General features: G+C 37.1%; 1 protein-coding gene across 1 annotated transcript in view; it reads right to left on the bottom strand.

Moving 5' to 3' along the window:
- HPX (hemopexin) overlaps positions 1 to 14,870 on the bottom strand; it is a 66,257-nt gene that overhangs the window by 37,747 nt on the left and 13,640 nt on the right. The window contains exon 2 of the mRNA XM_056551318.1: positions 8,221 to 8,285. Within this exon, the coding sequence (XP_056407293.1) occupies positions 8,221 to 8,285 (65 nt within the window). The remainder of the gene's footprint in view (positions 1 to 8,220; positions 8,286 to 14,870) is intronic.

Genomic DNA, 14,870 nt, shown 5'->3' with positions numbered 1-14,870 from the left:
AATACTGTGTACAGTACTGGTCAGACCCCACATAGAATACTGTGTACAGTACTGGTCAGACCCCACATAGAATACTGTGTACAGTACTGGTCAGACCCCACATAGAATACTGTGTACAGTACTGGTCAGACCCCACATAGAATACTGTGTACAGTACTGGTCAGACCACACATAGAATACTGTGTACAGTACTGGTCAGACCACACATAGAATACTGTGTACAGTACTGGTCAGACCACACATAGAATACTGTGTACAGTACTGGTCAGACCACACATGGAATACTGTGTACAGTACTGGTCAGACCACACATGGAATACTTTGTACAGTACTGGTCAGACCACACATAGAATACTGTGTACAGTACTGGTCAGACCACACATGGAATACTGTGTGCAGTACTGGTCAGATCACACATAGAATACTGTGTACAGTGCTGGTCAGACCACACATAGAATACTGTGTACAGTACTGGTCAGACCGCACATAGAATACTGTGTACAGTACTGGTCAGATCACACATAGAATACTGTGTACAGTACTGGTCAGACCGCACATGGAATACTGTGCACAGTACTGGTCAGACCACACATAGAATACTGTGTACAGTACTGGTCAGACCACACATAGAATACTGTGTACAGTACTGGTCAGACCACACATAGAATACTGTGTACAGTACTGGTCAGACCACACATAGAATACTGTGTACAGTACTGGTCAGACCGCACATAGAATACTGTGTACAGTACTGGTCAGACCACACATGGAATACTGTGTACAGTACTGGTCAGACCACACATAGAATACTGTGTACAGTACTGGTCAGACCACACATAGAATACTGTGTACAGTACTGGTCAGACCGCACATAGAATACTGTGTACAGTACTGGTCAGATCACACATGGAATACTGTGTACAGTACTGGTCAGACCACACATAGAATACTGTGTACAGTACTGGTCAGACCCCACATAGAATACTGTGTACAGTACTGGTCAGACCCCACATAGAATACTGTGTACAGTACTGGTCAGACCCCACATAGAATACTGTGTACAGTACTGGTCAGACCCCACATAGAATACTGTGTACAGTACTGGTCAGACCCCACATAGAATACTGTGTACAGTACTGGTCAGACCCCACATAGAATACTGTGTACAGTACTGGTCAGACCCCACATAGAATACTGTGTACAGTACTGGTCAGACCCCACATAGAATACTGTGTACAGTACTGGTCAGACCCCACATAGAATACTGTGTACAGTACTGGTCAGACCCCACATAGAATACTGTGTACAGTACTGGTCAGACCCCACATAGAATACTGTGTACAGTACTGGTCAGACCCCACATAGAATACTGTGTACAGTACTGGTCAGACCCCACATAGAATACTGTGTACAGTACTGGTCAGACCCCACATAGAATACTGTGTACAGTACTGGTCAGACCCCACATAGAATACTGTGTACAGTACTGGTCAGACCCCACATAGAATACTGTGTACAGTACTGGTCAGACCCCACATAGAATACTGTGTACAGTACTGGTCAGACCACACATAGAATACTGTGTACAGTACTGGTCAGACCACACATAGAATGCTGTGTACAGTACTGGTCAGACCACACATAGAATACTGTGTACAGTACTGGTCAGACCACACATGGAATACTGTGTACAGTACTGGTCAGACCACACATGGAATACTTTGTACAGTACTGGTCAGACCACACATAGAATACTGTGTACAGTACTGGTCAGACCACACATGGAATACTGTGTGCAGTACTGGTCAGATCACACATAGAATACTGTGTACAGTGCTGGTCAGACCACACATAGAATACTGTGTACAGTACTGGTCAGACCGCACATAGAATACTGTGTACAGTACTGGTCAGATCACACATAGAATACTGTGTACAGTACTGGTCAGACCGCACATGGAATACTGTGCACAGTACTGGTCAGACCACACATAGAATACTGTGTACAGTACTGGTCAGACCACACATAGAATACTGTGTACAGTACTGGTCAGACCACACATAGAATACTGTGTACAGTACTGGTCAGACCACACATAGAATACTGTGTACAGTACTGGTCAGACCGCACATAGAATACTGTGTACAGTACTGGTCAGACCACACATGGAATACTGTGTACAGTACTGGTCAGACCACACATAGAATACTGTGTACAGTACTGGTCAGACCACACATAGAATACTGTGTACAGTACTGGGCAGACAACACATAGAATACTGTGTACAGTACTGGGTACCAGTGTACAAGAAAGATATAGTGGAGCTGGAGAGGGTTCAAAGACGGGCAACCAGAGTAATACGGGGAATGGGAGGACTACAATACACAGAAAGATCATCAGAATTAGGGTTATTTAGTTTATTTAGAAAAAAGAAGGATTAGGGGCGACCTAATAACTATGTATAAATATATCAGGACAGTACAGAGATCTCTCCATGATCTATTTATACCCAGGACTGTATATATAACAAGGAGGTGATCTAATAATATATATAATATATTAGGACAGTACAGAGATCTCTCCATGATCTATTTATACCCAGGACTGTATATATAACAAGGAGGTGACCTCATAATATATATATAATATATCAGGACAGTACAGAGATCTCTCTATGATCTATTTATACCCAGGACTGTATATATAACAAGGAGGTGACCTAATAATATATATTATATATCAGGACAGTACAGAGATCTCTCCATGATCTATTTATACCTAGGACTGTATATATAACAAGGAGGTGACCTAATAATATATATTATATATCAGGACAGTACAGAGATCTCTCCATGATCTATTTATACCCAGGACTGTATATATAACAAGGAGGTGACCTTATAATATATATAATATATCAGGACAGTACAGAGATCTCTCCATGATCTATTTATACCCAGGACTGTATATATAACAAGGAGGTGACCTTATAATATATATATATATATATAATATATCAGGACAGTACAGAGATCTCTCCATGATCTATTTATACCCAGGACTGTATATATAACAAGGAGGTGACCTAATAATATATATATATAATATATCAGGACAGTACAGAGATCTCTCCATGATCTATTTATACCCAAGACTGTATATATAACAAGGAGGTGGCCTAATAAGATATATAATATATCAGGACAGTACAGAGATCTCTCCATGATCTATTTATACCCAGGACTGTATATATAACAAGGAGGTGGCCTAATAAGATATATAATATATCAGGACAGTACAGAGATCTCTCCATGATCTATTTATACCCAGGACTGTATATATAACAAGGAGGTGACCTTATAATATATATATATATATATATCAGGACAGTACAGAGATCTCTCCATGATCTATTTATACCCAGGACTGTATATATAACAAGGAGGTGACCTAATAAGATATATAATATATCAGGACAGTACAGAGATCTCTCCATTATCTATTTATACCCAGGACTGTATATATAACAAAGAGGTGACCCAATAATATATATATATATAATATATATCAGGACAGTACAGAGATCTCTCCATGATCTATTTATACCCAGGACTGTATATATAACAAGGAGGTGACCTAATAATATATATAATATATCAGGACAGTACAGAGATCTCTCCATGATCTATTTATACCCAGGACTGTATATATAACAAGGAGGTGACCTAATAATATATATAATATATCAGGACAGTACAGAGATCTCTCCATGCTCTATTTATACCCAGGACTGTATATATAACAAGGAGGTGACCTAATAATATATATAATATATCAGGACAGTACAGAGATCTCTCCATGATCTATTTATACCCAGGACTGTATATATAACAAGGAGGTGACCTAATAATATATATAATATATCAGGACAGTACAGAGATCTCTCCATGATCTATTTATATCCAGGACTGTATATATAACAAGGAGGTGGCCTAATAAGATATATAATATATCAGGACTGTATATATAACAAGGAGGTGGCCTAATAATATAGATAATATATCAGGACTGTATCTATAACAAGGGGACATCCTCTACGTCTAGAAGAAAGAAGGTTTCTACATGAGGACAGACGGGATTCTTTACTGTAAGAGCAGTGAGACTGAGGAGGTGTCATGGTGAGCTCTGTAATAGAATATAAAGGGTCTGGATACATTTTTGGAGAATAATAACATCGCTGGTTATGTATAATAGATTTATCGGGACAGAACGTTGATCCGGGGATTTATTCTGATATTTGGAGTTGGGAAGGAGTTTTTACCTCTAGTATGAGGGTTTTGCCTCCTCTGGGTCAGTAGGGACTCATTAGGGATATAGGATGAACTTGATGGACTCTGGGATTTTTTCAACCTTTTGAACTATGTTACTATGATATAAAGAGCCGCCTAATTGTACATATTACTGTTATATCAGTGATGTCATACAGGGGGCGGGGCTGTGATCACATGTCATTATATTACTATTATATTATATCAGTGATGTCATACAGGGGGCGGAGCTGTGATCACATGTCATTATATTACTATTATATTATATCAGTGATGTCATACAGGGGGCGGGGCTGTGATCACATGTCATTATATTACTATTATATTATATCAGTGATGTCATACAGGGGGCGGGGCTGTGATCACGTCATTATATTACTATTATGTTATATCAGTGATGTCATACAGGAGGCGGGGCTGTGATCACATGTCATTAAATTACTATTATATTATATCAGTGATGTCATACAGGGGGCGGGGCTGTGATCACATATTATATTACTATTATATTATATCAGTGATGTCATACAGGGGGCGGGGCTGTGGTCACATGTCATTATATTACTATTATATCAGTGATGTCATAAAGGGGGCAGGGTTGTGATCACATGTCATTATATTACTATTATATTATACCAGTGATGTCATACAGGGGCGGGGTTGTGATCACATGTCATTATATTACTATTATATTATACCAGTGATGTCATACAGGGGCGGGGTTGTGATCACATGTCATTATATTACTTTTATATTATATTAGTGATGTCATACAGGGGGCGGGGCAGTGATCACATGTCATTATATTACTATTATATTATATCAGTGATGTCATACGGGGGCAGGGCTGTGATCACATGTCAATATATTACTATTATATTATATCAGTGATGTCATACAGGGGGCGGGGCTGTGATCACATGTCATTATATTACTATTATATTATATCAGTGATGTCATACAGGGGGCGGGGCTGTGATCACATGTCATTATATTACTATTATATTATATCAGTGATGTCATACAGGGGGCGGGGCTGTAATCACGTCATTATATTACTATTATATTATATCAGTAATGTCATAGTAATATAATGACATGTGATCACAGCCCCGCCCCCTGTATGACATCACTGATATAATATAATAGTAATGGGACATGTGATCACAGCCCCGCCCCCTGTATGACATCACTGATATAATATAATAGTAATATAATGACGTGATCACAGCCCCGCCCCCTGTATGACCTCACTGATATAATATAATAGTAATGTGACATGTGATCACAACCCCGCCCCCTGTATGGCATCACTGATATAATATCATAGTAATATAATGACATGTGATCACAGCCCCGGCCCCCTGTATGACATCACTGATATATTAGTAATATAATGACATGTGATCACAGCCCCACCTCCTCTATTATATCATATCAGTGAGGTCATACAGGGGGCGGGGCTGTGATCACGTCATTATATTACTATGATATTATATCAGTGATGCCATACAGGGGGCGGGGTTGTGATCACATGTCACATTACTATTATATTATATCAGTGATGTCATACAGGGGGCGGAGCTGTGATCACATGTCATTATATTACTATTATATTATATCAGTGATGTCATACAGGGGGCGGGGCTGTGATCACATGTCATTACTATTATATTATATCAGTGATGTCACACAGGGGGCGGGGCTGTGATCACATGTCATTATATTACTATTATATTATATCAGTGATGTCATACAGGGGGCGGGGCTGTGATCACATGTCATTATATTACTATTATATCAGTGATGTCATACAGGGGGCAGGGCTGTGATCACATGTCATTATATTATATTATATCAGTGATGTCATACAGGGGGCAGGGCTGTGATCACATGTCATTATATTACTATTATATTATATCAGTGATGTCATACAGGGGGCGGGGCTGTGATCACATGTCATTATATTACTATTATATTATATCAGTGATGTCATACAGGGGGCGGCGCTGTGATCACATGTCATTATATTACTATTATATTATATCAGTGATGTCATACAGGGGGCGGGGCTGTGATCACATGTCATTATATTACTATTATATTATATCAGTGATGTCATACAGGGGGCGGGGCTGTAATCACGTCATTATATTACTATTATATTATATCAGTAATGTCATAGTAATATAATGACATGTGATCACAGCCCCGCCCCCTGTATGACATCACTGATATAATATAATAGTAATGAGACATGTGATCACAGCCCCGCCCCCTGTATGACATCACTGATATAATATAATAGTAATATAATGACGTGATCACAGCCCCGCCCCCTGTATGACCTCACTGATATAATATAATAGTAATGTGACATGTGATCACAACCCCGCCCCCTGTATGACATCACTGATATATAATAGTAATATAATGACATGTGATCACAGCCCCACCTCCTCTATTATATCATTTCAGTGAGGTCATACAGGGGGCGGGGCTGTGATCACGTCATTATATTACTATGATATTATATCAGTGATGCCATACAGGGGGCGGGGTTGTGATCACATGTCACATTACTATTATATTATATCAGTGATGTCATACAGGGGGCGGAGCTGTGATCACATGTCATTATATTACTATTATATTATATCATTGATGTCATACAGGGGGCGGGGCTGTGATCACATGTCATTACTATTATATTATATCAGTGATGTCACACAGGGGGCGGGGCTGTGATCACATGTCATTATATTACTATTATATTATATCAGTGATGTCATACAGTGGGCGGGGCTGTGATCACATGTCATTACTATTATATTATATCAGTGATGTCATACAGGGGGGCGGGGCTGTGATCACGTCATTACATTACTATTATATTATATCAGTGATGTCATACAGGGGGCGGGGCTGTGATCACATGTCATTATATTACCATTGTGTTATATCAGTGATGTCATACAGGGGGTGGGGCTGTGATCACATGTCATTATATTACTATTATATTATATCAGTGATGTCATACAGGGGGCGTGGCTGTGATCACATGTCATTATATTACCATTATGTTATATCAGTGATGTCGTACAGGGGGTGGGGCTGTGATCACATGTCATTATATTACTATAATATTATATCAGTGATGTCATACAGGGGGTGGGGCTGTGATCACATGTCATTATATTACTATTATATTATATCTGTGATGTCATACAGGGGGCGTTGCTGTGATCACATGTCTGTATATTACTATTATATTATATCAGTGATGTCATATAGGGGGCGGGGCTGTGATCACATGTCATTATATTACTATTATATTATATCAGTGATGTCATACAGGGGGCGGGGCTGTGATCACATGTCATTATATTACTATTATATTATATCAGTGAGGTCATACAGGGGGCGGGGCTATGATCACATGTCATTATATTACTATTATATTATATCAGTGATGTCATACAGGGGGCGTGGCTGTGATCACATGTACTTATATTACTATTATATTATATCAGTGATGTCATACAGGGGGCGGGGCTGTGATCACATGTCATTATATTACTATTATATTATATCAGTGATGTCATACAGGGGGCGTGGCTGTGATCACATGTCCTTATATTACTATTATATTATATCAGTGATGTCATACAGGGGGCGGGGCTGTGATCACATGTCATTATATTACTATTATATTATATCAGTGATGTCATACAGGGGGCGGGGCTGTGATTACATGTCCTTATATTACTATTATATTATATCAGTGATGTCATACAGGGGGCGGGGCTGTAATTACCCCTCACTTATGATTGCTGATCCTGCAGGGGGTCTGTACCCGCAGTATTTTAGTATATGGGCGGCTGTACTCACCGGGCAGGTTGTAGTCGGTGGCAGAGTGCGGGTTTTTTCCAGTATCCTTGGGTCTTCCCTTTAATCTGTAACGTAGGAGGCAGGTGAAGGACGATGAATTGTCTGGTATATATTATATACAGTCTAGTGGGGTGTACAGACCCCGCCCCTCCGCCCGCCATAATCTCTTTCCTCCTCCTCTGTACACAATGTTTATCATTATATATATATGAACATGTTTATGTGTATGTACATGTGTGTCACAGTGTGTGTATATATGTGTGTATATGTGTCACAGTGTGTGTATATATGTGTGTATATGTGTCACAGTGTGTGTATATATGTGTGTATATGTGTCACAGTGTGTATATGTGTGAATGTGTGTGTCAGTGTGTATGTATGTATATATATATATATATATATATGTATATGTGTATGTGTGTCACAGTGTGTGTATATATGTGTATGTGTGTCACAGTGTGTGTATATATGTGTGTATATGTGTGTCACAGTGTGTGTACATATGTGTGTATATGTGTCACAGTGGGTATATGTGTGAATGTGTGTATGTATGTATATATATATATATATATATATATATATATATGTGACACAGTGGGTATGTATGTATGTATGTGTCACTGTGTATATATGTGTTTGTGTCACAGTGTATATATTTATATGTATATATGTGTCACAGTGTGTGTGTATATATATGTGTAAATATGTGTCACAGTGGATTTATAAATGTGTATATATGTGTTACAGTGGGTATATGTGTGTGTGTCACAGTGTGTATATATGTGTCACAGTGTGTATATATGTGTGTGTGTCACAGTGTGTATATGTGTGTGTGTCACAGTGTGTATGTATGTATATATATATGTATATATGTGTCACAGTGGGTATATATGTGTAGTGTGTAAATATGTGTGTCACGGTGTATATATATGTGTAGTGTGTATATATATGTGTAGTGTGTATATATATGTGTAGTGTGTATATATGTGTAGTGTGTAAATATGTGTGTCACGGTGTATATATATGTGTAGTGTGTATATATATGTGTAGTGTGTATATATATGTGTAGTGTGTATATATGTGTAGTGTGTATATATGTGTAGTGTGTATATATGTGTAGTGTGTATATATGTGTAGTGTGTATATGTGTGTGTCACGGTGTATATATATGTGTAGTGTGTATATATATGTGTAGTGTGTATATATGTGTAGTGTGTATATATGTGTAGTGTGTATATGTGTGTGTGTCACGGTGTATATATATGTGTAGTGTGTATATGTGTGTAGTGTGTATATATGTGTAGTGTGTATATATGTGTAGTGTGTATATATATGTGTAGTGTGTATATATATGTGTAGTGTGTATATATATGTGTAGTGTGTATATATGTGTAGTGTGTAAATATGTGTGTCACGGTGTATATATATGTGTAGTGTGTATATATATGTGTAGTGTGTATATATATGTGTAGTGTGTAAATATGTGTGTAGTGTGCATATATGTGTAGTGTGTATATATGTGTAGTGTGTATATATGTGTAGTGTGTATATATGTGTAGTGTGTATATATGTGTAGTGTGTATATATATATGTGTAGTGTGTATATATGTGTAGTGTGTATATATGTGTAGTGTGTATATATGTGTAGTGTGTATATATGTGTAGTGTGTATATATGTGTAGTGTGTATATATGTGTAGTGTGTATATATGTGTAGTGTATATATATGTGTAGTGTGTATATATGTGTAGTGTGTATATATGTGTATTGTGTATATATGTGTAGTGTGTATATATGTGTAGTGTGTATATATGTGTAGTGTGTATATATGTGTGTAGTGTGTATATATGTGTAGTGTGTATATATGTGTAGTGTGTATATATATGTGTAGTGTGTATATATATGTGTAGTGTGTATATATGTGTAGTGTGTATATATGTGTAGTGTGTATATATGTGTAGTGTGTATATATATGTGTAGTGTGTATATATGTGTAGTGTGTATATATGTGTAGTGTGTATATATGTGTGTAGTGTGTATATATATGTGTAGTGTGTATATATGTGTAGTGTGTATATATATGTGTAGTGTGTATATATGTGTAGTGTGTATATATATGTGTAGTGTGTATATATGTGTGTAGTGTGTATATATGTGTAGTGTGTATATATGTGCAGTGTGTATATATGTGTAGTGTGTATATATAGCAGTGTATATAGTGTATATAGTGTATATATGTATATGGGGTATATAGGGGGACATGTATCATTTCCAGTGTATAATAGACGTTTTTTACCCCTCTGCCTGTTGTGTATATATAGCAGTGTATATAGTGTATATATGTATATATGTAAATGGTGTATATAGTGTATATATGTATATGGTGTATATATGGTGTATATAGTGTATATATGTATATGGTGTATATAGTGTATATATGTATATGGTGTATATATGTATATGGTGTATATATAGTGTATATATGTATATGGGGTATATAGTGTATATATGTATATAGTGTATATAGTGTATATATGTATATGGTGTATATATGTATATGGGGTATATAGTGTATATATGTATATAGTGTATATAGTGTATATATGTATATGGGGTATATAGGGGGACATGTATCATTTCCAGTGTATAATAGAAGTTTTTTACCCCTCTGCCTGTTGTGTATATATGTGTAGTGTGTATATATGTGTAGTGTGTATATATATGTGTAGTGTGTATATATATGTGTAGTGTGTATATATGTGTAGTGTGTATATATATGTGTAGTGTGTATATATATGTGTAGTGTGTATATATGTGTAGTGTGTATATATGTGTAGTGTGTATATATATGTGTAGTGTGTATATATATGTGTAGTGTGTATATATATGTGTAGTGTGTATATATGTGTAGTGTGTATATATGTGTAGTGTGTATATATGTGTAGTGTGTATATATGTGTAGTGTGTATATATGTGTAGTGTGTATATATGTGTAGTGTGTATATATGTGTAGTGTGTATATATGTGTAGTGTGTATATATGTGTGTAGTGTGTATATATGTGTAGTATGTATATATATGTGTAGTGTGTATATATGTGTAGTGTGTATATATGTGTAGTGTGTATATATATGTGTAGTGTGTATATATGTGTGTAGTGTGTATATATGTGTAGTGTGTATATATGTGTAGTGTGTATATATGTGTAGTGTGTGTGTATATATGTGTAGTGTGTATATATGTGTAGTGTGTATATATGTGTGTAGTGTGTATATATGTGTGTAGTGTGTATATATGTGTAGTGTGTGTGTATATATGTGTAGTGTGTATATATGTGTAGTGTGTATATATGTGTAGTGTGTATATATGTGTGTAGTGTGTATATATGTGTAGTGTGTATATATGTGTAGTGTGTATATATATGTGTAGTGTGTATATATATGTGTAGTGTGTATATATGTGTAGTGTGTATATATATGTGTAGTGTGTATATATGTGTAGTGTGTATATATGTGTAGTGTGTATATATATGTGTAATGTGTATATATGTGTAGTGTGTGTATATATGTGTAGTGTGTATATATGTGTGTAGTGTGTATATATATGTGTAGTGTGTATATATATGTGTAATGTGTATATATGTGTAGTGTGTGTATATATGTGTAGTGTGTATATATGTGTAGTGTGTATATATATGTGTAGTGTGTATATATGTGTAGTGTGTATATATGTGTAGTGTGTATATATGTGTAGTGTGTATATATAGCAGTGTATATAGTGTATATAGTGTATATATGTATATGGGGTATATAGGGGGACATGTATCATTTCCAGTGTATAATAGACGTTTTTTACCCCTCTGCCTGTTGTGTATATATAGCAGTGTATATAGTGTATATATGTATATGGTGTATATATAGCAGTGTATATAGTGTATATAGTGTATATATGTATATGGTGTATATAGTGTATATATGTATATGGGGTATATAGGGGGTACATGTATCATTTCCAGTGTATAATAGACGTTTTTTACCCCTCTGCCTGTTGTGTATATATAGCAGTGTATATAGTATATATAGTGTATATATGTATATAGTGTATATATGTATATGGTGTATATATAGCAGTGTATATAGTGTATATAGTGTATATATGTATATGGTGTATATAGTGTATATATGTATATGGTGTATATAGTGTATATATGTATATGGGGTATATAGTGTATATATGTATATGGGGTATATAGGGGGACATGTATCATTTCCAGTGTATAATAGACGTTTTTTACCCCTCTGCCTGTTGTGTATATATAGCAGTGTATATAGTGTATATAGTGTATATATGTATATGGTGTATATATAGCAGTGTATATAGTGTATATAGTGTATATATGTATATGGTGTATATAGTGTATATATGTATATGGGGTATATAGGGGTACATGTATCATTTCCAGTGTATAATAGACGTTTTTTACCCCTCTGCCTGTTGTGTATATATAGCAGTGTATATAGTGTATATAGTGTATATATGTATATGGGGTATATAGTGTATATATGTATATGGGGTATATAGGGGGACATGTATCATTTCCAGTGTATAATAGAAGTTTTTTACCCCTCTGCCTGTTGTGTATATAGTGTATATAGTGTATATAGTGTATATATGTATATGGGGTATATATAGCAGTGTATATAGTATATATAGTGTATATATGTATATAGTGTATATATGTATATGGTGTATATATAGCAGTGTATATAGTGTATATAGTGTATATATGTATATGGTGTATATAGTGTATATATGTATATGGTGTATATAGTGTATATATGTATATGGTGTATATAGTGTATATATGTATATGGGGTATATAGGGGGACATGTATCATTTCCAGTGTATAATAGAAGTTTTTTACCCCTCTGCCTGTTGTGTATATTTGGCGCAGTTACGTTACATTTATCATTCTTGTGCAGCTACTTTCTTGAATTGCGTATAAATGTAGAATTCTCCTCGGAGCATAAATTTACCCCGCAGCTCTATTTAGTAGGAGCTTTGTCTGCAGCGTTTCTGCACCTAAACAGTAATTGTGTCCTCGTTATTAGTTGTAGAATGTTTTTTCTGTAGAGTTTAATCTCCCAATAATATCATCTCCCAATTATAACATCAATTCTCCCAATCTCCTTATTCTTCATTTACCATCTGTGACCCCCCTGTGCAAATCACCTCACATGTCCATGTGCACTCTCCCTTCTGGGCCTTGTTGTGCGCCCGCAGAGCACTTTGCGCCCACATATGTGGTATCTCCGCACTCCGGCTAAATTGTGTCCCAAAACATGGGGATCTTTTTTCCCCTTTACCTCTTGTGAAAATGTAAAGTATGCGGCAATACCTGCATGTCAGTGTAATAATGTTATTTTATACACTAATATACTGGTGTAGACTCCAACTGTTCCTTTTCATAAGGGGTAAAAGGAGAAAAAGCCCCCCAAAATCTGTAAGGCAATTTCTCCCGAGTACGGCGATACCCCATATGTGACCCTAAAATGTTGCCTTGAAATACGACAGGGCTCCAAAGTGAGAGAGCGCCATGCGCATTTGAGGCCTAAATTAGGGTTTTGCATAGGGGTGGACATAGGGGTATTCTATGCCAGTGTTTCCCAAACAGGGTGCCTCCAGCTGTGGCAAAACCCCCAACATGCCTGGACAGTCAATGTCTGTCCGGCAATACTGGGAGTTGTTGTTTTGCAACAGCTGGAGGCTCCATTTTGGAAACAGTGCGTTACCAGACGTTGTTCATATTTATTGGGGAGGGGAGGGGGGCTGTGTAGGGGTATGTGTATATATAGTGTTTTTTACTTATTTTATTTAAGTGTAGTGTAGTGTAGTGTTTTTAGGGTACAGTCACACGGGCGGGGGTTCACAGCGAGTTTGCTGCATCTCAATCTTGCAGCACTCTCTGTAAACCTCCGCCCATGTGAGTGTACCCTGTCCATTCACATTGGGGGGGGGGGGGGGGAGGAAACATCCAGCTGTTGCAAAACTACAACTCAGAGCATGCCCTTTGGCTGTCCGTGCATGCTGGGAGTTGTAGTTATGCAACAGCTGAAGGCACACTGGTTGCGAAACATGGAAACAGACTCAGTGTTTCGCAACCAGTGTGCCTTCAGCTGTTGCAAAAACTTCAAATCTCAGCATGCAGTGACAGCAGAAGGACATGCTGGAACTTGTAGTTATGCAACAGCTGGAGGCACACTGGTTGCAAAACACTTGAAAGTTTTTTACTTAACTTAGTGTTTCCAAACCAGTGTGCCTCCAGCTGTTGCACAACTTCAATTCCCAGCATGAATGGTCTGTCAGTGCATGCTGGGCGTTATAGTTTGGAGGCACAGCTGGAGGCACACGGGTTGGGAAAAAGAGTTAGGAAACGAACAATGTGTCCCAACTAGTGTGCCTCCAGCTGTTGCAAAACTATAATTCCCAGCGTGGCCAGACATGCTGGAAGTTGTATTTCGGCAATATCTGAAGGGTCAGATGTTGACGAACTACAACTCCCAGCATGCTTGGGCAGTCTGGGCATGCTCGGAGTTGTAGTTTTGCAACAGCTGGAGGTCCACAGTTTGTAGACCACTGTATAATGGTCTC

This window comes from Hyla sarda (assembly GCF_029499605.1).
Source record: "Hyla sarda isolate aHylSar1 chromosome 2 unlocalized genomic scaffold, aHylSar1.hap1 SUPER_2_unloc_7, whole genome shotgun sequence".
Classification (NCBI taxonomy): domain Eukaryota; kingdom Metazoa; phylum Chordata; class Amphibia; order Anura; family Hylidae; genus Hyla; species Hyla sarda.
The sequence above is the reverse complement of the archived record's forward strand: the minus strand, read 5'-3'. Positions and strand labels throughout refer to the sequence as shown.